General features: G+C 37.2%; 1 protein-coding gene and 1 long non-coding RNA gene across 2 annotated transcripts in view; one reads left to right on the forward strand and one right to left on the reverse strand.

Annotated features, from left to right (window-relative positions):
• Window positions 1-24,970, reverse strand: part of myo6b (myosin VIb) — a 56,468-nt gene that overhangs the window by 3,072 nt on the left and 28,426 nt on the right. The window contains exons 19-30 of the mRNA XM_059352834.1: window positions 23,784-23,822; window positions 23,597-23,690; window positions 22,659-22,789; window positions 22,353-22,430; window positions 22,120-22,249; window positions 16,894-16,984; window positions 14,971-15,121; window positions 11,748-11,956; window positions 11,566-11,644; window positions 6,661-6,821; window positions 2,453-2,556; window positions 497-631 (exon numbers count right to left, since the gene is read on the reverse strand). Coding sequence (XP_059208817.1) covers window positions 497-631; window positions 2,453-2,556; window positions 6,661-6,821; window positions 11,566-11,644; window positions 11,748-11,956; window positions 14,971-15,121; window positions 16,894-16,984; window positions 22,120-22,249; window positions 22,353-22,430; window positions 22,659-22,789; window positions 23,597-23,690; window positions 23,784-23,822 — 1,402 coding nt within the window. The remainder of the gene's footprint in view (window positions 1-496; window positions 632-2,452; window positions 2,557-6,660; window positions 6,822-11,565; window positions 11,645-11,747; window positions 11,957-14,970; window positions 15,122-16,893; window positions 16,985-22,119; window positions 22,250-22,352; window positions 22,431-22,658; window positions 22,790-23,596; window positions 23,691-23,783; window positions 23,823-24,970) is intronic.
• On the forward strand, window positions 208-15,089 carry LOC131987917 (uncharacterized). The gene is made up of 3 exons (XR_009395841.1): window positions 208-652; window positions 6,762-6,823; window positions 14,989-15,089. It is a non-coding gene; the product is annotated as an uncharacterized LOC131987917 (long non-coding RNA).

The raw sequence follows: 24,970 nt of genomic DNA on the forward strand, positions 1-24,970 counted from the left end.
ATGAAAAAGAAGGGGAATGCAGGGCACCGGTAAGCTTTAAAGCAGCTGAATAACATTCATGTGTGTGTGATTGCGGCACTGATCATGCTTGGGTGGGTTTGGAATGAAATGAGCAAAGCAGCGAGCTGTCACACCAGCAGCTACTTAACCTGACGAGCCATGGCTGGCACTTACTTGCTAATTAAAACAAATATTTCTGACAGAGGCAGACACAAGGCAGCTGCATTTTCAAGCCTTGGCGTCTCGTCGGCTAATTGAATGTTCGGAAACACAGGCAGGTTATTTGTGTGCAGGTCATTACAGTATTTCCTGCCAATGACAGCGAGAGTGGAGAGACTAAACACTTGTCACCTGTGACTAAATGTGCCCGGGGCGGGGTGTGCATCTGTGGAACGTACAGTGTGTTTATGTGCTGTGTAGATTTGTGTCGATATCCACAGGTGATGCATCAAATGAGAGTCATTAAGAGCAAGTGGATGATAATTTGCCTACTAACCGTAGTCAGTTACAGATTTAGGAGCCCTCTGATCACTTCCGTCATCGTTACGTTTCTTGTTCTTGGACTTCCATGCGTGATAGACCTTCAGACGGCGGTGGAACTCCTCTCTGCAGGCCGCCAGCAGCTCGATGTCTGTCCACACGACATCAAACAGTCAGTATTCAAATGAACCAAACAAGCAAAAATTGAAGGAATAGACATGGAACATCCCAAATATTCTGTTTCATGTCATTCTGGCTGCTCCCTGACACTTGTTTTTCAAGACAAAGTCCAATTCTGGACAAGTGAAGTGTTCTGTTTTTTTGTGATATTTAACACTTTAAAAATGTCTTAAGGTGTACTTGATTTAGTATTGAACTCACATTAAAAATAGCAGGCTTTTTTAGAAATATGAATCATATCCCACATGAGAAGTAAACTGAACTTCTTAGAGCCCCTTTAACCCTTTGGAGTCTTGGGCTATTTTATCATTTTTTTAATACTTTTCATTCTGCCACTTAAATGTTTACCATGTTAAGCTGGTAGGCTATCATTTTTTATTCAGCACAACCTCACCTATATGACCTGATAATTATTTTTTCACTTTGACTTACTGGATCAACATTTTGAACTCACAAGAAAAAAAAACATGAAATCAGATTTTGAAAGTAATGTTTGTTTGTTTTTATGTTTTTTTGCAACCTGAACACAAATTGAAAATAAAACATGTGGTAAACTGAGGATAAAATCTACTTCTTTATTTTCTATGCTAAATATATTTGACTTTATCTCCGGCTGATATGGAGTTTCAAGCCAGTACTTTAGAGGGAACATGACAGCAGTGTTCTCTTAATTTTGACGTTGTGACATCATGAAGAAGTAATGCACCGACCCTGTGTGGACTGCTCTACTGTATTGTTTATAATTTAATTAGAAGTTAAACAGGGCTGTCTGGCAGCAAGGTAAAGTGGTTAAATATTCCAAATAAGGAATAAACTTAAACTGATATTGATTTTTCTTTGAGGTGGCTAAATTGTTTGAGTGTGGCCTCTGTCCCCAGCAGTAAACTGCTTTAGCTTCTGTGACTCCTGCTGCTTCTCCAACCTGGAGGCTGCTGATCACCATCTACTCTAGATATTAGCCTGACTATGGATAAATTCCTCATGCAACCCCACTTAAAAAATCCAAAGAATCCTTTTCAGCTTAACACACGAGTATAATGAAGGGTTTAGGGGCTTGCACTGTGTTTTCTTCATTATAATGGAAAACAAAGAAAACGTTGACAGCATACAGTGCCGTTAATGAACATAAGGCTATAATCAGTTAGACTTCACACGCAGTTTTTTGGTATCACCCATCAGAACCACCACAAATGGGTTCCACAAATTAGCCAGATGTCCTTGGAGTCCCACAGGGAATATCAGAGTCCCTAGCACTGATCAGAGTACTGTATACAGTGGCAAGTATAAAGGCATCGAGAAGTGCGAAAGCAAAAAAAGCATCTGCTTTTCATGCTGACTGAGGAGAGGGTTGGCTGGGAATGACTAGGAAGGGCAGTAATGGTGATAATTTCCTCTCTCCACCAATAAAACGCATGCTGATGAGTCGTAGCAGCTGTGGGAACATCCTCACATCGGTCTTTTGATTTTTCAGGCAGACATCTCATCCCCACACTCTGTACAGCTGCAGCCTCAGCTTTTTAGCCCTCACTTTGTCTATTCAAAACACGTACAGAGACAAAGATGACAGAGTGCAGATGAAAAACGTAGCAAAAGCACCAAAACCTGAGTTGCTGCTGCTGAATTATTCAGTGTGGGGTCTGAAAACTGTAAATAAATGTGGAATAAATGTAGTATAATGCATTTGACTAGCGAGCTCTGCCACCATGATCCGTTGGTAACGGCTGGTTGAGCGCACACGCTCCGTTTAGTTGATAAAGGCGGCTTCGTGCTGAACACGTTTGGGATTTCTCACCACAGGAAGTGTTGATGACATCTCGCAGCTCAGCATACTTCCACTTGCTGAGGTCATACTTTTTCACACCAGCAGCAGCTTTGGTTGCCTGCACCTGAGGACCCCTGTAGAAAGGAACAGATGAACGTGGGTGTGTTAGAGGACGAGAAAAAAAGTTGGTGTGAAGACAGGTAAGAGTGTGACAAGGTGGGAGTAACACAGATTAAGGATTTGAGGGTTGTGTTTTTTCACGCTGAATATATTTTCACAATCAGGAAGGTGTCAGGTTTTAACAGCAGAAACAGCTGCTCAGAAACTAAGTTCAGCCTCTGTTGTGTATTTAAACTGGATCTAATTATTTTCAAGCACGGTGTGATGTGGGATTTCAATGGCAGACAAATCCATGAATATTAAAAGGCAAACAGGATTGATTAAGTTCACCGCCCTCAGTGAGAAATGAAACTAGATGCCTCACTTCTTTCAAGCCCTTCTCATTGTCTCAGCCGATTAAATTCACATTAGAGGCCGGTCAGCAGGGGAGCTGAAGAGCAGAGTTTGTCCATATCATTGCTGCCTACTGTTTCAGCTCCACTTAAAATGATGCAAAGCTCTTCTAATGTTACAACTTGCTGCAAGATGCCTGCTTACATCTGCTGGCATTTTTTTTCCCAGGCTTATTTTAACAGGATTGAGAGATGAAATGATGCAGCACTATAATATAGGAATCCAACTGCAGCTACTTAAACAACTGCTGGAGCAAGTCTGAGCTCGTGTCAGCCGTGTCTCCAGCTTCCCTGCTGAGTTGAGGCTGCTAATTCAATAATGCGAAGGATTTACCTCCTCTATTTACAGTCGGCATAGCTGCTAATGTCTCGGAGAAGAGGATTAGTGATCTACGAATCATCAGCCAGATTACAATTACCGTTTATAATTCATACTGACTGGAAAGATGATTCAGGATTATCATCAGTCTGGCTGAGACGGTGTGTGGTGGCAATGAATCAGGGCTGCTGCAGCCAGGATAGAAGATGTGGAAGTGAAGCGATGGCCAGAGCTATGTGTTTGGCAGTGGGTGGACAGGAAGTGTATGGAGGCACAAGGAGGGAGGCGCTCCTCCAGCTACTACACCAGCAACACCAGTCAGTGTGTGCATTTCTACTGCATGCATGCTTTAATGTGTTTAAGCTCAGCAGTGTGCACGTGCAACCCACGTGACCTTTAGAGCTTCTTTCTTGCAACAGATCTCCTTTTGGTTTCCAGGAGTCAGCTGACTCACGGGGATAGTAGCCGACTTGAAACATGGCCCCGGGACGCCCGAGCCAACACTGACAAGATTACCAGCTATTGGATCAAATGTAATTTTGTGCTCACATGACCTGCAGATAAGAGCGGTGCAGGCTTTCAGAGAACTTCTCCTGGCTTTAACATAGAATGGGGTCATGGAAATTCACTTACACTTACAGTGTTCAGTTCAAATTATATTAAAGTGAAGGGTTCAGAGAATGAAGTGGGTAGTTATGATAAACTGTGTTTGGATTTGGCTGAGAATTAATGGCTGTGTCCTTATTTACTGCACTACAGAGTGTCTTGTGATGAAACACAGAGAGAAAGTTACATTAAACTGTAGGTAACCTCCTGGTCTGACAAAGCGTAGAAGTGCCTTCAACCTGCATTCTTTCTAATGGCCAGCAGGGGGCGACTCTACTGCTTGCATTAAGAAGTCTGATTGTATAAAAGTCACTGAGAAAATGAACCTACTTCTCACTTGATTTATAACCTCAGCAAACAGTTTCCTAATGAGTTAATGGTCTCAATCACAAGTTTCAAGTCTTTTTCTATACAGCATGATGTTTGGTTTGTAAATTATTGTCACATTTTGAGTAAAACAACATAGCAGGTTATGCTTTAGGGTGCGGCTATCTTGTGATTGACAGGTCGTTTACACATCACACTGTGTACTTTTAACTATTTTTGTCTTTGACCCTTTCACAGTGTGTTTTTAACATTTGTGGTAACCTAAAAAGTCTGGTTTAGCATTTGGTTTTAGTCAAAGACACTCAGACACATTTTTTACTAACTTATCTTAACTAATGTACTTTAGTGTCCTAATCCCCAGCTCCACCCATGTCCAATTATGGTCACTTATTTCAAATAGCCAGCAGGGGGCGACTCTACTGCTTGCAACAAGAAGTCTGATTGTATAAAAGTCTCTGATAAAATGAACCTACTTCTCACTTGATTTATAACCTCAGTAAACAGATTCCTAATGTGTTTATGGACTCAATCTCAAGTTTCAAGTCTTTTTCTATACAGCGTGATGTTTGTTTTGTAAATTATTGTCACAATAAAGCAGGTTATGCTTCAGGATGGGACTATCTTGTGATTGACCAGTCACTAACACATAACAATGTGTACATTTCCCTGTTTTGTCTTTGACCCTTTCACAGTGTGTTTCCAAGCTCAAACATGTTAATTTTAACATTTGTGGTCACCTAAAAAAGTAATGTTAACATTTGGTTTTGCTAAAAGACACTCTAAGAACTAACTTATTTTAACTTAACTAAAGTAACTTAGTGTCCTCAACCCCAGCTCGACCAATGTCCAAATATGGTCACTTCTGGCTCCAAAAAAACCCCCAAGAAGGCCACAGTCAAAATGCCAAACTCAAGGCTTTAAAGTCATATCCCACAAACCAATGGGTGACATCACTGTAGTTGGTCCACTTCTTTTATACAGACTTTGGTTCCTGTACATTACCTGTTACCTGCCCTACAAACTGCATGTTAACGCTAGTAATGAAATCACTCTTTTGTACCATCATAAATACTGCACTTTACAGATTTTCTCACCATGGTAAGAAGAATCTAAATACTGTGAGTTGTTGTCAGGGAATACATATTTACTAACAGCTATCTTCACCAATAACAGCTGGTAAATAAATGCCACTAATAGCATTAAAGAGGTTTAAACTAAAGCTACAAAAAAGTAAGGGAGTTAGGAGCTACAACAAAACGTCTCATGTTATAAACTACTAACATTCAGGTTATAACAGCTCAGTGAATGAGTAAAGGGAAGCACATAGACTCATGCAGAGCCAATTAAGATGAGAGAGAAATCAGAAATCACATACTGCACATTCTGATCCACCTGTCATATATGATTTGGTGTGCCATCTTCATTTTTGACTAAGCAAATTATCACGCATAATCATCCTCTAAATGGCATATCTTATGATCCGTGCCACCAGACGTCTAAATCTGACAGGTGGTGATTTCTTAAAATCAAAGGGTTTGATTGATTGGCTTTGCATTGCTGGTATAATCCTGCATCTATTTTAAAAGCGGAGACATTCATGACTAGGACAGACAGTGAGGGAGTGAGTGATTACTGAAGGTGCACTTGGTTACACAGTTATAAAAACCTTACATGGATCTGGCTGAGGTCGAAGAGATAGGGAGGCCTGAAAAAGGGTCGTCGCTGAGAGGAAACACAGCAACAGGAAGAAATGCAGTTACACACACAATGTCAAAATGTTGTTAGACCTGGAGGATGTTGTTCACACTGCTTGTTTACTGTGCAATGCAAACTGCACCAAAGCAGTTTGCATTGACTGATTGCATACTGTTCAAACGGATGATACCTACATTTCATTCAGCGGAGTAAAAATATGGAATGGGATGTGTGAAGAAATAAAACAATCTTCAAACATGAAACACTTCAAAATCAAATATAAAAAGCATGTCTTCACACGATATAGGGATGAAAACGGGTGTGTAAAATGACAGTAGGTGGTTATTGTTGACGTTATATTTTTTAAATGTGTGACTATTTTTTTATTTTTTGTGTGTTATTGTTGTTTGTTTGTTCATTGTTGTCTCATTATGACTACATGGGTGTATGTGTACTTATGTGTTTGTAAGTTAATAACAAGTTATGTGTGTTAATAATGGTAATAATGAGTTTATAAACTACATTACTATGTGTTATACATACATATATATAAATAGTATTGTTATATAACTGAATATAGTAAATTAACATAGGGAGAAGGGGTGGGATTTAATAAGCTTTGGCTTCTTCCCACTCCTTTTGAACACAAATAAGTGTTGAGTCTTGTTGTTGTTTCATTTTGTGTTGTTGTCTTGTATTTATTGTTGTTCGTTTGTTTTTAAATGTTCATCTTTTATTTTGTGTTCAAATAAATTCTCAATCAATCAATCAATCAATACCTGCGCAGGCTTGGGTCCAGCTGCCCCTCCTCAGAGATGAGCTCTGCCTCGCTCTGAGCGATTCTCATGGCTAACTCTCTGTCTCGTCTCTCCTGCTCCAGGATGGTGGTGCGCTGGACCTGCTCCTCGCGCTCCGCAGCCAGCTGGATCTCCAGCTCCGCCTGTAAGCACACACACAAACACACAACAGCTTTTAATGTGACTTTGTAAAATCTACATAAACCTAGACCCTGTCTCAATACTGATGCTGCTCTGTGTGCCAGACTCTCCATAACAATTAGAGCTCTGCTGTGTGCCCAAGCCTGATTAGACATATTTATCCAGGTTGTAGAGCTGCTAATGAAGCTTTACTGCTCATTTGTCTAGACACAACAGGCCATACAACAGACAAACAACAATTCAACAACAATCAGACTTTTTTTTTTAACTTTGACCCAGATTCTAACAGATTCTTCACAGGTTTTTATTTATTATCGAACAAAAATACAACCCTGGTCCCAAAAAAAGCATCTTTTTAAAAACACATTTTTTTTACTCTGGACATTAAATATATTGTATTTTTGAAGTTTCCAATTGAATAAATGTCAAAAAGGAATAGCCAGTTTTTGCATTCTGGTTGATTGACTTTTACTTCCAACTTTTTTGGTATTATTTTTAATAGCACAAACTTTGCTTTAACTAGCAAATAGGCAACTAGAGGGCATAAATAAATCAATAAATACATATATCTGCATATGCATCTACATATATTCATCCCTTATCTCCTTATAGAAACCCACTAATGAAGTCCACAATGGATACTTTTCTCAGAGGAGCTTTAAATATGAATGCCTCTCCAGCTAATAATATATTATTCATACTGTAGGATGGTCCAATCAGTGGCTGCGATACATGGCCTGGGTGAAGAATGAGAACCAAAACTTTAAAACTGTGAAGGCTTCAGTATTAAAACAGAGCTGCTCAATAGCAACTGCAAGCAAGTGCTCAAAAGCTCTATTACATAGATTTTTATGCTAAACCCCAAAATATCCCTTCAGCACCATCCCAGTAAAGCGGACCATCTTTTCCAAAAAAAGTCAAATGAAATTCAATGTTGGCAGGATGATGCATTGACTCACTCACATTTCAAAGAAGGAAATACGTATAAAATAATTGGATAGATGTGACAGTAGATATGTATACCATGGAAAAGATAACTTTTTCTCTCAACCTAAAGCTAGACATATTTATGAAATACTGGGAAAGATGGGTGCAGTTCATCAGACCTTTGAGACTGGATTTTGTAAAGGTAACAAGCTGAAGAAACTTTTTATTTGATTTCCTTTTTTTTGTTTGTTTTTTTTGTTTTTGGGTTTCCCACTGTATCTCAGTGACGTGAATACAACTGAATGATGCCCAACTGCTACAGACATTTATATTTATTTATTCATGTTATGTATTTACTTTTTGCCTCCATACCCCTCTGGATGTAAATAGTTAAATTGTATGTCTTTGTTTTTTCTTTACATATTCATATTATTAAAAGGGAATGGACAATGAACATTTGGAACAAGAAGCTATTGATACAAAACCCTTGCCTGTAAATCCATTTGTACACTGAAAAAAGAACCAACTTAAATGAATTGTTTCATTTGGTAACACCTAAATTAATTAAGTTCTTTCAAATTAATTTAAAATCAGTTGTGTTAATCTATCTTATTAAATTAATTTGAAAGAACTTAATTCATTTAGGTGTTACCAAATGAAACAATTCATTTAAGTTGGTTCAACTATTTTCTTTTTTCAGTGTACTTGTCAATTGTCGGGAAATTTCCTAATAAAAAGATAATTACAAAAAAAAAGGAAATACATAAAAACAGCTGCGGAAATAATTCACAAATTACGCTACTTAAATGACACTGGAAGTCAAGTTCAGATGAGTGGGGCTCCCCTTTAAGAAAATAAAATACTGCAGAGTCAAAGAGTGGATGGTGTGCAATAAATAAGGTTGGGTTGAAAGACACCGTGATACAAAGTTCGAAGGCAGGAAGATACAGTGCCAGACTAACCTTTGACACAGCAGAAAATAGCAAAGAACACAGAGTAAAATGCCATCCAAGTCACAGCAGACACCCTTAGAAAGTTTACTGCTGCAGCTTTGAGCCCTTTGAGCAGTGGATAAACAAACTTTGCACACAGTCTCCGGAGACATGTGGCTTATGACAGCCTGGTGTCAACTGTCTAACCAGTAGAGAGAAAAAAATGACAGCATGCAAATGTCCAACTGGCCTTGGGTGAATAAAAAGAGCTTTAGATGTACAGAAGGTGTGATGTTCATGTAACAGATGGATGCATGGGTGGTCGGGAAAGGTGAGACATGATGGCATAAAAGAGGTGGAACAGGTGTGGTTAATGATAAAAAAGAAGAAAGGGGGTAAAATGGAATGAAACCACTAAGTGGCAAATAAAATGTGAGTGATTGAAACAGGCAGAGATGGATATAGGTGACAGAGTGGAGATGAGAGGAAAAGGCTTGTTATTATAACACACCTTTACTCGATAAAGGGATAAAGCAGCTCAGCAGGAAGTGAAATCATCAATCACAGCCGTGTGGGCAGCCCACTGGGAGCACGACCAATGTCATGACCCAGCAGGTGCTGGGGGAGGCCGAATGGACGTTTCACTCAGAGGCGATACAAAACATATTAACTCTTCCACCAAATGAGCCCTGCATGGTTCTTCAACTGGTTCCATTCAAGAACCAAAGATACGTCATTAACAGGATATTCACAGTGCAGAGGTGAAGTTAACAGTAAAGGAGGAGCAAGATGGTGGATGGCTTTGATTAACTGCATACTTTTGTTTTGTTTTTACAGATATCTCTTTTTAGCAAGGATCAACTATTCACCATAAGAACACTATAACAAACTCTCTCCAACCTCTGGTACACTGTAAAACTTTTTACTGTAAAATTACAGTAAATTACTTGCAGCAGTTTCGCCAGTAAGTTACTGTAAAATTTACAGTACTTCTACTGTATTATAGAAATACAGGTTTGTTTACTGACAAACTCACTCGAAACTAAGAAAAACTCCAAATTATGTTACAACTAATCCATGAAAACTCTATATTAGTATTACTTGAAAAACAACACATTGTGATTATTTAAGCCCAGACAAAAATTGAATAAAACTTTTCTTCTTTTCGAAAATAACGCCTTTATTTTCCCGACATGCTCAGCTGAAAACCGTAAGTTCCTGTAAAAATATCATTTTGACCGTTGGAATACCTGGGCAATCATGAAAACTCCCACAATGCATTGTTTTCACAGCAATACACTGTACAATCATAATACAGCAAGTTACTGTTAGAATTTGACTGTAAATTTACAGCAAAGTCTTACAGTGTATCTGACACGCCAGTGATGTCATCACTGTTTGTACACAAGGTAAATGAAAATCTGTTGTTTTTTAGGTTACAATCTAATATACTTTTGTTTGAAATATATGAAATGGTTAAATATTAGTTGCACAAAAGAGAATGTAAAAGGGGTATCTCATGATAGCATTCATCTTCCTCGCCTTATGTCAAGTTATATGCTGATGACAGCACGCACTTTTTCCTAAACATACTGCATTGTACTGTAACTCCTAAATGCAAAGCTTTACGACAATTAATTCTGATGTCTCAGATTTGTTTATAGCCATTTTGGCTTTAACTATTGATTATAATTTATTTTCATTATCAGTTAAGATTACTATAATTGATTAATTATTCAACCTTTTGATCTATGAAAGGCAGTGGTGGAATGTAATTAAGTACATTTCCTCAAGTACTGTACTTAAGTACAATTTTGAGGTACTTGTACTTTACTTGAGTATTGAGTATAGCTTAATACTTCACTAATTTTGAGGCAAATATTGTACTTTTACTCCACTACATTTATCTGACAGCTTTAGTTACTTTTCAGGTCGAGATTTAGCATAAAAACGTGATTAATTTAAAGTGATTTGACATCTTTTAAATTAAACCTCATAACAGTATATTAAGTAGTTAAAATGAATCATACCGTTACAAAATTAAAATACTCCTTACATACATGCATCAATACAAATAATCTAATAATATACTTAGAATATATAAAACAATCTGAGTGGCTCCATTCTGCATAACGAGTACTTTTACTTTTGATACTTTAAGTACATTTTGATGCTGATACTTTTGTATTTTTACTTCAGTAAGTTTTGAATGCAGGAATTTACTTGTAGTGAAGTAAAATCACAGTGTGGTATTAGTACTTTTACTTAAGTAAGGGATCTGAATACTTCTTCCACCACTAATGAAAGGTCAGTAGACTTTAAAAATGCTCACAAATAGTAAAGCTCAAGGTGACATCTTCATAATAGCTTGTTTTGTTGGAAAAACAATACTGTGTAAAGAAAACAGCAAATGTTTCAGAAGCTGAAACCAGTGATTTTTTTTTAAATTATTTGAGTAGTTAATTTATCTCTATTACCATTTTCATAAATTCTGTGTATCACTCAGTTAATGTTTAAAATGTTGAAACAGATGGAAACACCATAACAAATCAGTGACGGGATTAATTTTTCCACAAACAATACTGCGCATTATACTGTAGAAAACCGACCCAATGAAGGTCCAGCTCAGTCTAGGATTAGGATTAAGTCCCGGAAACAATCTTTCTTAAATGTGATTATAATGTCAGGGTACTCAGTCGCTGCAGGGGTGTAAGGGCAGGTTACAGTGTTGGGCGTAAACAAGAAGCTTAGAGAGGCTGCAGCCAGCCTTGAGTTCATAAGCATGTGCACTTAGAAATAAAGGATATTACATACAGTAGAACTTGATAGTCAACCTATTGAATGGTAGTTTTTAGAGAGAAATATAACATTTTAAGGTTGTCCAAACCTGCATGACTTTCTCTTCCTCCTCTCTCTTTTTTCTATCCTCCTCTTCCTGCTTCCTCTTCAGCTCCATCTCTGATTTCCTAAAATGTTTGGAGAAAGAAATCTTTACTCACACTGACAGACTGACATCATATAGTCTCAAACCAATTAGATTTACAAATGTTTCTACAAATAATCCCTCACAGTCTTCTCTCCTCTTCCTCCTGTTTGCGTCGTTGCTCCTCCTTCTCCCTCCTCTGCCTCTCCTTCACCATCTCCTCCTCGATGTGTTTCAGCCTCTCCCCCTCTTCCTCCTCCTGCTTCTTCTTTTGCATGGAGGAGAGCAGCTGCTCGGAGCGTTTCACCAGCCCCTGGTACTCTGTGTCGATCTCCTTCCGGGTCATCACTTTGGCCTAGGGGTCAAGAGAAAGATCAGAATGGCGGGTCTTCATTTCACAAAATGAAGAAATGTTTTTTTATTCTTGCAACAAAACATCACTGTTGGGGTGTACACGTGTGATGCTTACAGTCACAAACTTATATCTGTATGTCTATCCACTAGAAGTGGGAGAAAAAATTGATACAGCATAGTTTTTTAGTTTTCTAGAAAACTAGAAGATCTAAGGAATTTATAGGCATCATGTGCGTCAGGATATCGTGTCGGGTAGTTGTTGAAATAACGCTGCAAAGTTAGACTTTTTATGTCTCATTCAGAAAAATTCAGAGTAATGTTTTCCGTTGCAATATTATCCATATTTAGTATTCCAACGGTCGGTGGGCCAGCAGTATTTTGCGCTGTTTTGTTTTTTTATTCAGAGGCCGTAGCAGGCTCACTTTTATGAATTTACTGGAGATACTGTTATCATGAAAACTATAAGATCTAAGGAATCTATAGTCATGTGTGCGTCAGGATATCGTGTCGGGAAGTTGTTGAAATAACGCTGCAAAGTTAGACTTTTTTTTATGTCTCATTCAGAAAAATTCAGAGCAGTGAAGCTTAAAGTTTTTGAAAGTTTGATAAAATGCTGCAGTTGTTGTCGTCAATACATGTTTGATATCAGTTGAGTTCAGTTTGACTGAATACTTTGTTGGTCAGTCTGTGGGTTTGACTCTCATTGTGGAGAAATAAAAAGACTGAAGTGAGATGAATAGACTGAGAATTTTCTCTTATTTGACAGAACAATTATTGATTGAATTCATTTTGTGGACACAAAATGCAGTTTAACAGTTAAATATATAGTAGTACAATAGTACAATATATTGTATCGCAATACTCACCATATCACAAAATGCTTAAAATCGCAGTAATATCGTATCGTGACTCAAGTATCAGGATAAACACCTCTACTATCCACTTACATTTACATTAGTGTCTTTTCTTTGGGATTTGTATATTGTCCATTTTCCCATTTTTGGTTAAATTGGGCTTCATGTAATCCTAAAATATGTGTTAGTTTTACCATTACAAATATTTCTTCTACTATCTCCACTATGACTGCTTCCCCTGTCAGAATACCTACATATAGAACTGTACAGCTTGTGGGCATTTCATACCAAAGAGTCCCTTCAAGAGGTGCAACTAACAGCTATTAAAGTATTGGATAATTTTCCAATTATTTATTGGATCAATATATTAATCATTTTGGTCTATTAAACGTCAGAATTAAAAAAGAAAAGAAAAACAAAAGCAGGAAATGTCCTCATTTCAGAAGCGAAAAACTGAATTTTCTGCCATTTTAGCATAAAAAATATGACAGTTAATCAATTAACAATTAGTTGCCGATTATTTTTCTGTTGACTAATTGATTAGCCGATTAATTATGCAGCTTCTGACGCTTTCAAGACCTAATGGCAGCTCCAACATTTGTGTCTGTGGTCTCAGTGGTGGAAAGTAACTATGTACATTTACTCAAGTACTGTACTTACAATTTTAACATAAAACCGTGATTAATTTAAAGTCATCTGACATTTAAAAAAAAAAATTAAACCTCATAACAGTATATGAAGGAGTTAAAATGAACTTTTACTTCAGTAAGTTTTGAATGCAGGACTTTTACTTGCAGTGGAGTAATTTCTCAGTGTTGTATTAGTACTTTTACTGAAGTAAAGGGTCTGAATACTTCTTCCACTACTGTGTGGTCTGAGGCCAAATGTCCACACAGTAGCCAGCATGGTTTCTGTGTGGAGAGTTGTCTGCTGTTGACTCCTGAAGTGAAAAAAAAGCAACAATTTTCCTGACAGTACTTCTTTACTGGCTCCACAGCCATGAGTTAGCTTTAACTCTATCACTAATAGGTGTTCATCAACAATAAAAACTGATTCCATCAACATGCTATTCTGACTTTGTTCGCCTAAAGTTTTGTTTACTTCCACTCAGTGGAGGGAACATTTACGAAAAATGACACCGTGTGCACTTAGAGGCTGACTCGGCACGGTTACCACGCGGCAACCTCCCCGTGTGGCAGCGAGGAGACACTGACTGACACTGTGACTGTCACTTGCACACTGCAGCCACAATGCTCAATTCCCCACTATACTTGTCAGACAATCAGCGGGGGGAGAAGAGGTCACCGTATTGTGAAGATTCATTAGAGTGAGTCTCTAACAGTGACACAGGGAGGGAAGATGACAAGGTCTTGTCCCCAACGTATGGAGGCCTGAATGACAGCGATTGGCATCTCATGCATTATTCATTCAGAGACGCCGTGCCAGGAGCAATTTCTAAGCATTCGGAGCGGCGAGAGTGTCAACTGTGGGGCTGCTAATATGCTAACAGAGGGAGATAAGGGAGGGAAATGTGCTTCAGTGTCAATCAGGATACCACGAGGAACCTATTAGCACTCTAATCAGACCTGTTGATCGTACACTATACAACACTATTGCATTGAAATTTCAATTAATCTCAGGAAGTCATTGCCTTAATATCAGCATGTTTGGAGTGATTTGCTGTACCTACAGGGTCCAATAAGACGGACTTATTGCACAGGGAGAGCTGGGATTTCACTAACCAAGTTTGATAATTTGGCAAAACAGCCTCTCTAAATCATATTATTGGTGAGGAGAGGATTTCTTCTTCACCTAGCTCTTCTTTTTATCCTGAGGTGATTGAAAATATTGATTCTGAGAGACAGAATGAGAAAAGGGCACAGCACACTTAGAAAAGGGCATAGTGTAGAAGAGGAGCAGGCTGGCTCTGAGGAGCTACAGGTGTGAGCGTAGACAGACGGATAAATCTGAGGCAGTCATGCTTAAAGCAAAGTATGTGCTCTGAAAAATGTTCCCCGGATAAACACACATCAAGAAAGAACAGCGAAACGTTTCATTTCTCACACTGTATCATGCTCAAAGCAGCTGAAAAACAGCCGCTTTAAAATCACCAGAGCAATAATCCTTGAGTTATATATGAAAGATGTGAACACTGACTCACCTTTATCTTTGCTAACAGAGCGTCTACGGAGGCAGCCAGCTCTTGAACCTGTTTGGCCATCTCCTGCTTGCCCTCCTTCAGCCCGCTCACCACCACGTTGAAGCGCTCCATGTGTTTCTTCAGGCTTCGAACCTTCACCATGCCATCGATGCTACGAGGCAAGAGAAAAATGTAAACTTCCACATAAATATGTCAAACAAAGTCCAGTTTATGAAGCTTAAAACACACAACAGGCACTTTTCTCTTATTTAAAACCAGTGGTGGAAAGTAACTAAGTACTTTTACTCAAGTACTGTACTTATGTACAATTTTGAGGTACTTGTACTTGAGTACTTCCACATTTGTAACATTATACTTCTACTCCACTACATTTAGCTGCCAGCTTTAGTTACTTTTCAGGTCAAGATTTAACATAAAAAACAGGATAAATTTAAATTCATGAGACATTTTTTTCTTAAATTAAACCTCATAACAGTATATTAAGTAGTTAAAATGAGCCATATCTTTGCAAAATGAAAATGCTGCTTGCAAAATTGCATTAATAATAATAATCTAATACTATTTTTAGAGTATATAAAAATACCTGCGTGGGTTTATTCTGCAAAATGAGTACTTTTACCTTTGAAATTTTTAAGTACATTTTGATGCTGATACTTGTGTACTTTTACTTCAATACATCTGAACGCAGGTTTTTTTTTATTGTACTTTTACTCCACTACATTTATCTGACAGCTTTAGTTACTTTTCAGGTCAAGATTTAACATAAAAAACAGGATAAATTTAAATTCATGAGACATTTTTTTTTCTTAAATTAAACCTCATAACAGTATATTAAGTAGTTAAAATGAATCATACCTTTACAAAATGAAAACACTCCTTACGTAAATGCATCAATACAAATCATCTAATATTATATTCAGAATATATAAAACAATCTGAGTGGGTACATTCTGCATAACAAGTACTTTTACTTTTGACACTTTAAGTACATTTTGATGCTGATACTTGTGTACTTTTACTTCAATACATCTGAATGCAATTTTTTTTTTACTTGTTGTGGAGTAATTTTACAGTATGGTATGAGTACTTTTACTCGAGTAGGGGATCTGAATACTTTTTCCATCACTGTTTAAATCAATAAATAATGATGGAGTTCGGTGATATTGTGGGGTAGTGTGGGATCATGGGAGTTGTTGTCTTCACTGCGTGGTTGTGATCTAATTTTTTCCGTTCCCCTCCCATCCTACACTTCCTGACTATAATTTGGATAAAGGAGGTGAGGGTGGAGGCCAACAGTGCGTTACAGCTCTGTACCACTCTGTATTCATAAAGCCATGGCCGCTATTATTGAGCATTTTAAATCCCCACTGAACTGCATCCTGACTGCATATTCTGTTCCACTCTGCACTATATTGACCTTGAACATCTATGGTATCTTTTTTCTTAGTTTTAACAAAAAGAGATAAATTACTGCTGGGAATAACACCCTTTATAATAAACAATGGGTATGTGCTGGGATAAAACATTTCCCCATGCATCCATACACACGCTGCCAATCACAATGAAAATCTGATTCTAAAAAAACATTCTTGAAAACCCATCATCTGGATGGCTGCTTCCACAAGGACCATTTTTCCAAATGCGATGCCAGCTCGGTGAGACATGCAGTATTTCCCAAAGCAGTACAGTGAGACATCATTTCTCCAAAGATGACTTTCTAGATTGATTTGAACTCCTAAATGCACAATACGGAAAAGCCATCAAAACCCACCAAGCGTGAATCAGTTCAAATAAAAAGCACAAGAGGGTACAGGGTGGAAGGAAAAGAGAAATAACAGAGCAAAGGGCACAGACAAACAGAAAGACAGTGAAAAAGATGAGTGTGTGTGTGTGTGTGTGTGTGTGTGTCTGGAGAAGACTCACCGTGGCTTGTGCTTTTTCTTACATAACCACATACGGACAGTCTTCTGAATCTTAATGCAGGCCTGAGCTCTGTAACTCATCTTGTTCCGAACTGTTGGAGACGGGGAGGAAAAAGAAGGAGGATTCAGACAAAGATGTATAAAAATACTTACAGTGGTAACTACAATGGTCATGTCTCATTAATATAGAAATAAAAATCTAAATGCCCCGGAAAATAGGAGACACACATATTCATCTAAACCAAAGATGCAACTTAAATGCTGCAGGGAGCCACAATTTTTCATCAACACTACCACAGGGCCACATATAGGACCGTGCACTTAACCAGATATGATGAAACTGCAATTTTAAATATGTTTACAGTGCAGTAACTTAACATATTTCATGCTCAAATGCATGTATAACAGTAGAAATAGGAAAACAAAAGGTTTGAAGCAAATAAAAAATAACCACTTACTGTGATTTCTTTTTTTTTCAGTGCAAGAACAGCACACCAACATTAAATAGCAGAAGTAATTTTGTGCATTTTTACACTGCACTTTTAAAATTTCATGCTCAAATGCATGTTGTACTGCATAGTACAACTGCATGTTGTACTGCATGCATAGTTGTACTGAGGGCCACTTCAATAGAGGGTGCGGGCCGTATGCGGCCCCCGGGCCTCCAGTTGCCCATCCCTGATGTAAACAACTCACTCTTCAGCTCTTTGGGTTTTGTAGATGAGCTGCATGTAGTGAAGTAGAAGTATAAAATTACATACGTGGGTAATGGTTCAAATAGGCCTGTCATGATAATTACTATATCGACGTATCGTTCGTTATATACAAATGGACACAATCGTGTTTTTCTGGACTCAATATATTGTCATTTACATGCGTCTTTTGTGTTGTGTTTAAAGTAATGCTGCAAATGCTTAACAGGCAGTAATAATTGCTGAAAATATACTATATTTCCCAAGCAGCCATTCCAGCTGTTAAAGTTATTTTAATAATAAAATAACATAATACATAATGATAATGTCATTGCAATGTTTTGTTTACAGAGCCTGAAAGTCTATTTAATTTGTTTTGGTTGTAGTTTATTTAGTTAAGTTTTATTTATCTAGGATATTTTAATATTTCTTTTCCACATTTCTTTACCAATGTTTAATATTCTCGAGACTGAAAAATTCATTGCTGTGGAAAACGTTGTACTTATTATGCGCTAATATCATTATAAAACTAAAAAAAACATCCATACAACGATACTACTGTTTATTGTGATAGTTTTTGGAAAAAATATATCGTCCTAAAATATGTGTTATCGGGAACTGCTTTTCAAAATTGCACTTTTCTTTGTCTTGTTGACAGAACTAATGACCTACGGGCACAAGTATTGTATGCAAAAAGATGTTGAAGGGGATTTTTGATAGAATTCAAGTACTGCACTTGAGAACAATTTTGATGTACTTGTACTTTACTTGAGTATTTCCACAAATGTAACCTTATACTTCTGCTTCACTACATTTTAGAGGGAAATATTGTCCTTTTTACTCCACTACATTATACATACAAGTTTACTTTCAAGCTTTTAAGGTTTCACATGAAAAACATGATACATTTAGAATGATTACGCATGTTTTTTAAATTATACTACATATAAGTACATAAAAATAAGCAAGTCATTAAATGGAAATAGTTCAGAAAAGTTGTCTATAATTCATAGATATACAAAATGTACCGAAAAGCTTTATTTTTTAAGGAAAAATATCAGAAAGGGATGCGAACTATGTACCTGGAAGCTCAAATTATGCTGCTAATAATAAACATATATAAACTGCTTTAATGAGTAATATTGATCAGGTACAAAACAAGTACTGCAGAATATCATAGGTACATGCTCTTTCCCTCACACACACACACACACACACACACACACACACACACACAAATGTATCTGCGTTAATAAGGTGAGGTGTTGAAGGAAATAAATGACCGAGACCAGGGAAATGCATTTCCTCAGGTCATTTATGCAAGAAATGTGCGGTCAAGCAGAGGCAGTGTTCCGTTATAACTCCTAATGTAATTTCATTTGATGCTTTTACACAAATAAGCAGAAGCCCGCCTGCACTTTGTTAAATGGTGGAAATCAATAACTTGGCAGAGGGTAATGGTTCAAGGAACTGCTTTTCGAGTACTATTTCATATTGCTAGAGGCTGCAGCTCTCAATAGTCAGAATGGATAGAAAAGCGTGAAATATGATTTAGTACAGCTATCAGAGCAATATATAATAAACTGTGAGGAGATGACAAAGCATCTTATGCATCATCCACGAGAAAGTGAAACCGACAAAAATAACTTGTGCTCCTGCTACTTTTCTTTAATTATCGTTTTTATTTGTGTGTTTGTGTTGATTTGCAGATTTTGTTTATAAGTCTTTTGTGATGAGGATATTGAGGCAGATTGGAGATTCAAACATGTTTTTTTTATTTGGAGTGTCACCTCTTTATTAGAAAGGATTGCATGATGACAGACACACAAATAGTGCCTCGGGCTAAATATTGTATCAGTGTGCTAAACTGTAACGGAAAAACTGACATTACCCAGGCAGAACAGTGTTAAATGATCAGTTTCCACACCATGTGCTACTTGCATAAAGAATGTGTTTGCTGAAAAACCATGCATATTCCTTTTCTCCCTCACTTAGCTGAGATAACTGCCAGTGATATGATACGGATGAGATTAAACACAAGTTGAACAAGTTGTTTTTAGATTGTCTGCCAGTGTCACTGTTTGTGTTATTCCTGCAGGCTGCAGAGCATTCTCTAAAATGTCAGACGCATTTATAAAAATACAATATATTTTTTTATGACTTTATTACTGTTCCTTTTACGTGTGAGCCATAATCTCCCTGTTTAATGACTGCTTAATTTTACCCTGAATTGCTGAGCTGTTTGTACAGTGGGTTTTAACATGGGTGCTATAAATATGATTGATCCTCCTTCTGGCATTTAATAATGATGATGATTGAGATTTTACTGCGACAATGGTTTGCAGAACATGGGCGGAATTGGTGGTACGGATGCTACAAGCCACAGCTGCTCTGTTGGAGAACCTGGCCGATGCAAAACAGTCATTGAGATTGCACTTTTCTTTGTCTCGTTGACAGATCTAAGTATCGATATACAAACAGATGTTAAAGGGCGTTTTAAGTGGTGGAATGTAACTAAGTACATTTACTCAACTGTTGTACTTAACCCGCACAACATGGGACTAAAGTGACCTGGCTTAGTTTTTATGTTCTATATCTTTGCAATAAATATATTTCATCATTCAGTATTCTAGATTTTCCTCAATTATTTTGTTTCTGATCATTAAACATCCTAATTTTATGTTTTTCTTTATTCATTTTTTAATAAAATCCCTTTTTGTGTCACCACCCTTCTAATGCACAACATGGGTCAAAAATGACCTGTATCCATTTTCAATGTTATTTCATGTATGGCTGAGTCTTTCTATTATACATATTTGAAATAAATATATTTTATCATTTATTATTCCATGTACAGAGTAAATATCTTGTTTTTTGGGGTTTTTTTTTTTAGCACAAATCATCCTTTTTATCTTTTCCTTTCCTACTTTTTGAACAAGCACAGCTGTTGTACTTCTACTTCAAGTTTAGACACATGGGTCAAAAATGACCTGCATGCATTTATAATAGAATTTGGCGGGAAAAATGTCTTTGTTTGGGAGTACGAACATATTCACAGCTCAGCACAGCTTCCTTTACACATCTGGAACACGTAAGTCTTGTTGTTTTTTCAATTGTTCTAACGTTACCCTAACAAAAATATTTGATAAGTGTGAAAGATAGTAGATAGTACACTGTACATAACATTTGATTAGGTTTATCTTACCTTGAGAGTAAGTTCATGTCAGAAAGGTACAAGTAATTAGTTTGTTAGCTGTTGATATAGTAGAAGGTGTGGAAATGAATGCGGGTCATTTTTGACCATGTTTTGCATTACTTTACTTGAGTATTTCCACCTACTTCTACTGCACAACATTTTAGAGGCAAATATTGTACTTGTGAGTGCTGACTCACTAGCTTAGAACCTCAAAGCTTCTCTAATCCAAAGTTCTTCTTTTGTCTGTCTAATTATGAATTTAAAATCATACAGTAAAACTTAGGGTCTTTGCTTTCTAGGATACATTAACTGACCAGTTTAGTGTCAAAAGACTGTGTTGCTCCAAGGTCTTCTGGCTGTTTCACAGGTTCTATTTCTTTTTACCAACCAATCAAATTACAATATCCCATTTCTACATTCCACTTGCCACACAGAATTTCTCAGGTCCAAGAAATATTATCAAACTTAAATTATCTCGGTATAAAATTGTAAAGTATTACAAATTATATTTTCCATAGAAACTGGTGCAATGGCAACACTTTTTTACTCTACTAAATTTAGCTGACAGCTTCAGTTGCTTTTGGGTCAAGATTTAACATGAAAAATGTTCAAATGATTATGTATTTTTTATAAATTAAGCCACACAAAAGTATATTAAGTGGTAAAAATGAGCCCTACCTTGACAACAGTAAAATGCTGCTTACATAAATGCATCAATAATCATTATCCAACAATGTATATAGAATATAATATCTGAATATATATCTGAGTGGGTCCATTCTGCATAACAAGTACTTTTACTTTTGATACTTTAAGTACATTTTGATGCTGATACTTTTGTACTTTTACTTCAAGTTTTGAATGTAGTACTTTCACTTGTAGTGGAGCAATTCTGCAGTGTGGTATTAGTACTTAGTATTTGAAAGTGATCTGAATACGTCTTTCACTGTGGGGTTTTACATCCATTTAAACTGAACTGTGGGTGTGGAAATGAGGCTTGTCTCAGTGGGCCCAGTTTCTCAATGACTCAGATTTATAAAACAGCATGAGGCGTACATGCAAGCTTTATAAAGCTGATGAAAAGATTATGTATGCATATTTCAGTCTATGAGTCTATCAGTATTACACACACAGTTTTAGTCATGAACCTACACAGAGTTTTATGCATGTGGCCCCAGGTGTGGTAAATTATCTCAATCCAAACTAAATTTAAGTTTAGAAGTTTGACCATTAGAGAAATGACAAAACAGGAAGAGAATCCAAATCTATGCTACAGTTCAGATACTTTTATCGAGGCTGCTTGAGTTAAACATCACAAGCTAAAGCTCATTCAACTCACGTTTGATGACAGACAGGCTGCACCACTGGACCTTCTTCCATCGGCTGCACACCAGCCACTGGTTGACTTTCTTCAGCAGCTCTGCAAGGTGGTCTGGATCAGACTTCATTATCTGGTCGAACTCAGCAAACTGATGCACACAAACAGACACAAACACAAAATTTAGCCATGATACTTCAGAGAGTTTCTACATTATGACCTGCAACTAATCAAATCTGTTGACTTCTCCGTACCTTTCCGGGGCGAAAGAACACTCTGGTCAATCCAAACTTGAAGTCGTTGTCATTTAGTCCCAGAGCTTTGAACAAAGCCTACAGAGGAACAAATTCACATTGAGTGACACTGCAATATTGTATTTGTAATAAGAATGTAGGGCAGTAAACTGTTAACAGTATGTTAGTTAATCTTTTCCCAAATGGGTCAGTGTAGCTATAGGCTTTTTTACACAACTAATTAAGCTTCAGTGTAAACAAGATAAGAATATTAGTCTTAAAACAACAGTACTTTATGTTTCTCCAGTAAAGAAATGTTAATCCCACCTTGCAGAAGAGTCGTGGGTTCAGGCGTGTGAGCTTGTCGGGCATATACTGTTGATACATGTTGTAGAGCTCATGGAAGGGGGCTCGGGAGGGGAAACCCCCCTGCATCAGGTCCAACACCGACACCATTCCTAATCAACACAGAAAGAAAGAAAAAGACATCTTTTGAGGAGAAACAGAGTTATAGAAAGTTGAAATATGTTATCTGTTTCATCCCTGACAGCTACCTTAACGATGTCTAATGTGTGTGTTTGTGTGTGCGTGCAAGTGAGAGTAGTTTCATGTCTACAGGAGAGGGGATGCATGAAAGAACAAAGTTACTTTAATGTAATAGCAAAGGCTCTGCATCAATCACAGTATGCATTAATGGCAAAATGCATAATTTAGCACTATTTTTATAGCAACATTAAGCAACTAACAGACTTTACTCCCACCATGAGCCAAGTGCAAGTGTAGCATTTACAAAATCATGAATAGGACAAGGAAACTGTCTAAAACATGGTAATATGTAGTGCACTATGCCAATCAAGGATAAACTCCTCTGAAATACTATATAGTACAACTCAAATGCCTCCCAAGGTTTTTTCCAGTCACTGCAGTTAAACATAATTCAACCTTTGTGGGAAGCAATGGGAAGAAATGTAAATGTATATATCCCTGCATTTCTTAAAGACCTCAGGCTTTCCTTCTTGAAAGAAGGGTCAAATTTTCAGTCCAAATTCTGAGCTTCTTCCATTTTAGAAAGAAAATCAATTCAGTACTACTGCCCATCTCCTGTATTCACAACTACACTGTAAGTTGGGTCAACCTGCTCCCCTAACAGTAGAGCTACATTCGGTGGAAATATATTACTATATTAAGTCATGAAAAATAGTGTAAACTGTAACTTATTTTCTTTTAACTTTGGTACATTTTGTAGATATTTGTTCTGGTCGTACCTGAGCACTGCAGCTGTGAAAGAATCAGAGCTCCTTCAAACTTGTGGCTGACCATCTTCAGGTTGGGTTTTACACAGCGGATGAAACTTGAGCCCTATGCACACAAAATTTAAAAAGTGCATATTGATTCTCAGCAGGAGAGCAAAAAAACATTTTGAAACTGAAATATAAACGGCATATTACTCACAGTACTGCGAAGCTTCTCCAACAGCAGGTTCAGCTGGGTCTGTGTGTGCGGGCAGACAGAATAAAATGTTTAATGATTTGTTTGTAATGCTTGTGATGAATGTGGCCCAGGCTTTTTAAATGAAGTAGTAGTGACACACATCCTCGACACAGGTGGCACAGGAGCATCCAGAGTTAACAGTCATGCAAGGACAAAACCAAGGCAAATCTATTTGTCTAGCAACTGTCAACAACAAGACAATTCAAGGCAAGTCAAGTGCTTTACATAAGACATAAAGGCAGTAAGACAAGATCAAAAAGAAACACAAGGGAAGATAAAAGATGACATGAAAAGACACACACGTAGGATTTAAAAAGGATTAAAACAAAGTCAAAAGAGATTAGATGGAACAGATTGAACACTAGAATGAAAATTACAGTGCATGCGGCCAATGAATGGTCCCAAAATAGTTTAATAAAATGCAGTGCAAACAGAGAGTCTAAATCCTATATTTACAACCACTGAAAGTTGGAGCAGACCTCAAGTTTTCTGGGCATTTGTACCAGATATTTGGTTTCTCCATGTTTGCAGACCTGTCCTTTGAGAGGTGTGGATGGTTTGTGATGGAGCAGCAGTTCAGAAATGTACTTTGGCCCTAACTTTTTCAGCTCTTTAATGTAGAAAACAAAAGTACAATTTTAAAATAAATTATTTTTCAAACAAGTATCAAGTGTAAAGACTGGAGTGATGTGATCCTCTCTCCTCGTCTTAGTGAGTTCTGTATCAGCTTCTGACTTTTTAGAGATACTTGTAAAGTCAGCATAATGGTAGTCAAGCCGAATAAAGGTAAACACATAGAGTTTCTCTAAATCCTCTTGAGACATGACTCTTTTAATTAGTTTTATCTTTTGACAGATTTGGCACATCTAATCATTGATTTGTTCAATTCACCTACTCAGTGCTTGTATAGGTCCATAATCATCCATTTATATAAATCAATGTATTGTCTGTATAATTATGATAAGATGTTTTGTTGTAACTGTGACTTGCATTTGTGTAAATGTTAAAGAGAAGTGGGCTGATAATGGAGCCTTGGGGGACTCCGCATCTCATTTTTGTACGCCAATAGACTCAAAAAAGCCTTTCAAATGGGATTCATCACAGTAACGCAGTGAAATCTATTAATACTAAAACAAAACTTTTCCAAG

The sequence above is a fragment of the Centropristis striata genome, chromosome 16 (assembly GCF_030273125.1).
Source record: "Centropristis striata isolate RG_2023a ecotype Rhode Island chromosome 16, C.striata_1.0, whole genome shotgun sequence".
Taxonomy (NCBI): Eukaryota; Metazoa; Chordata; class Actinopteri; order Perciformes; family Serranidae; genus Centropristis; species Centropristis striata.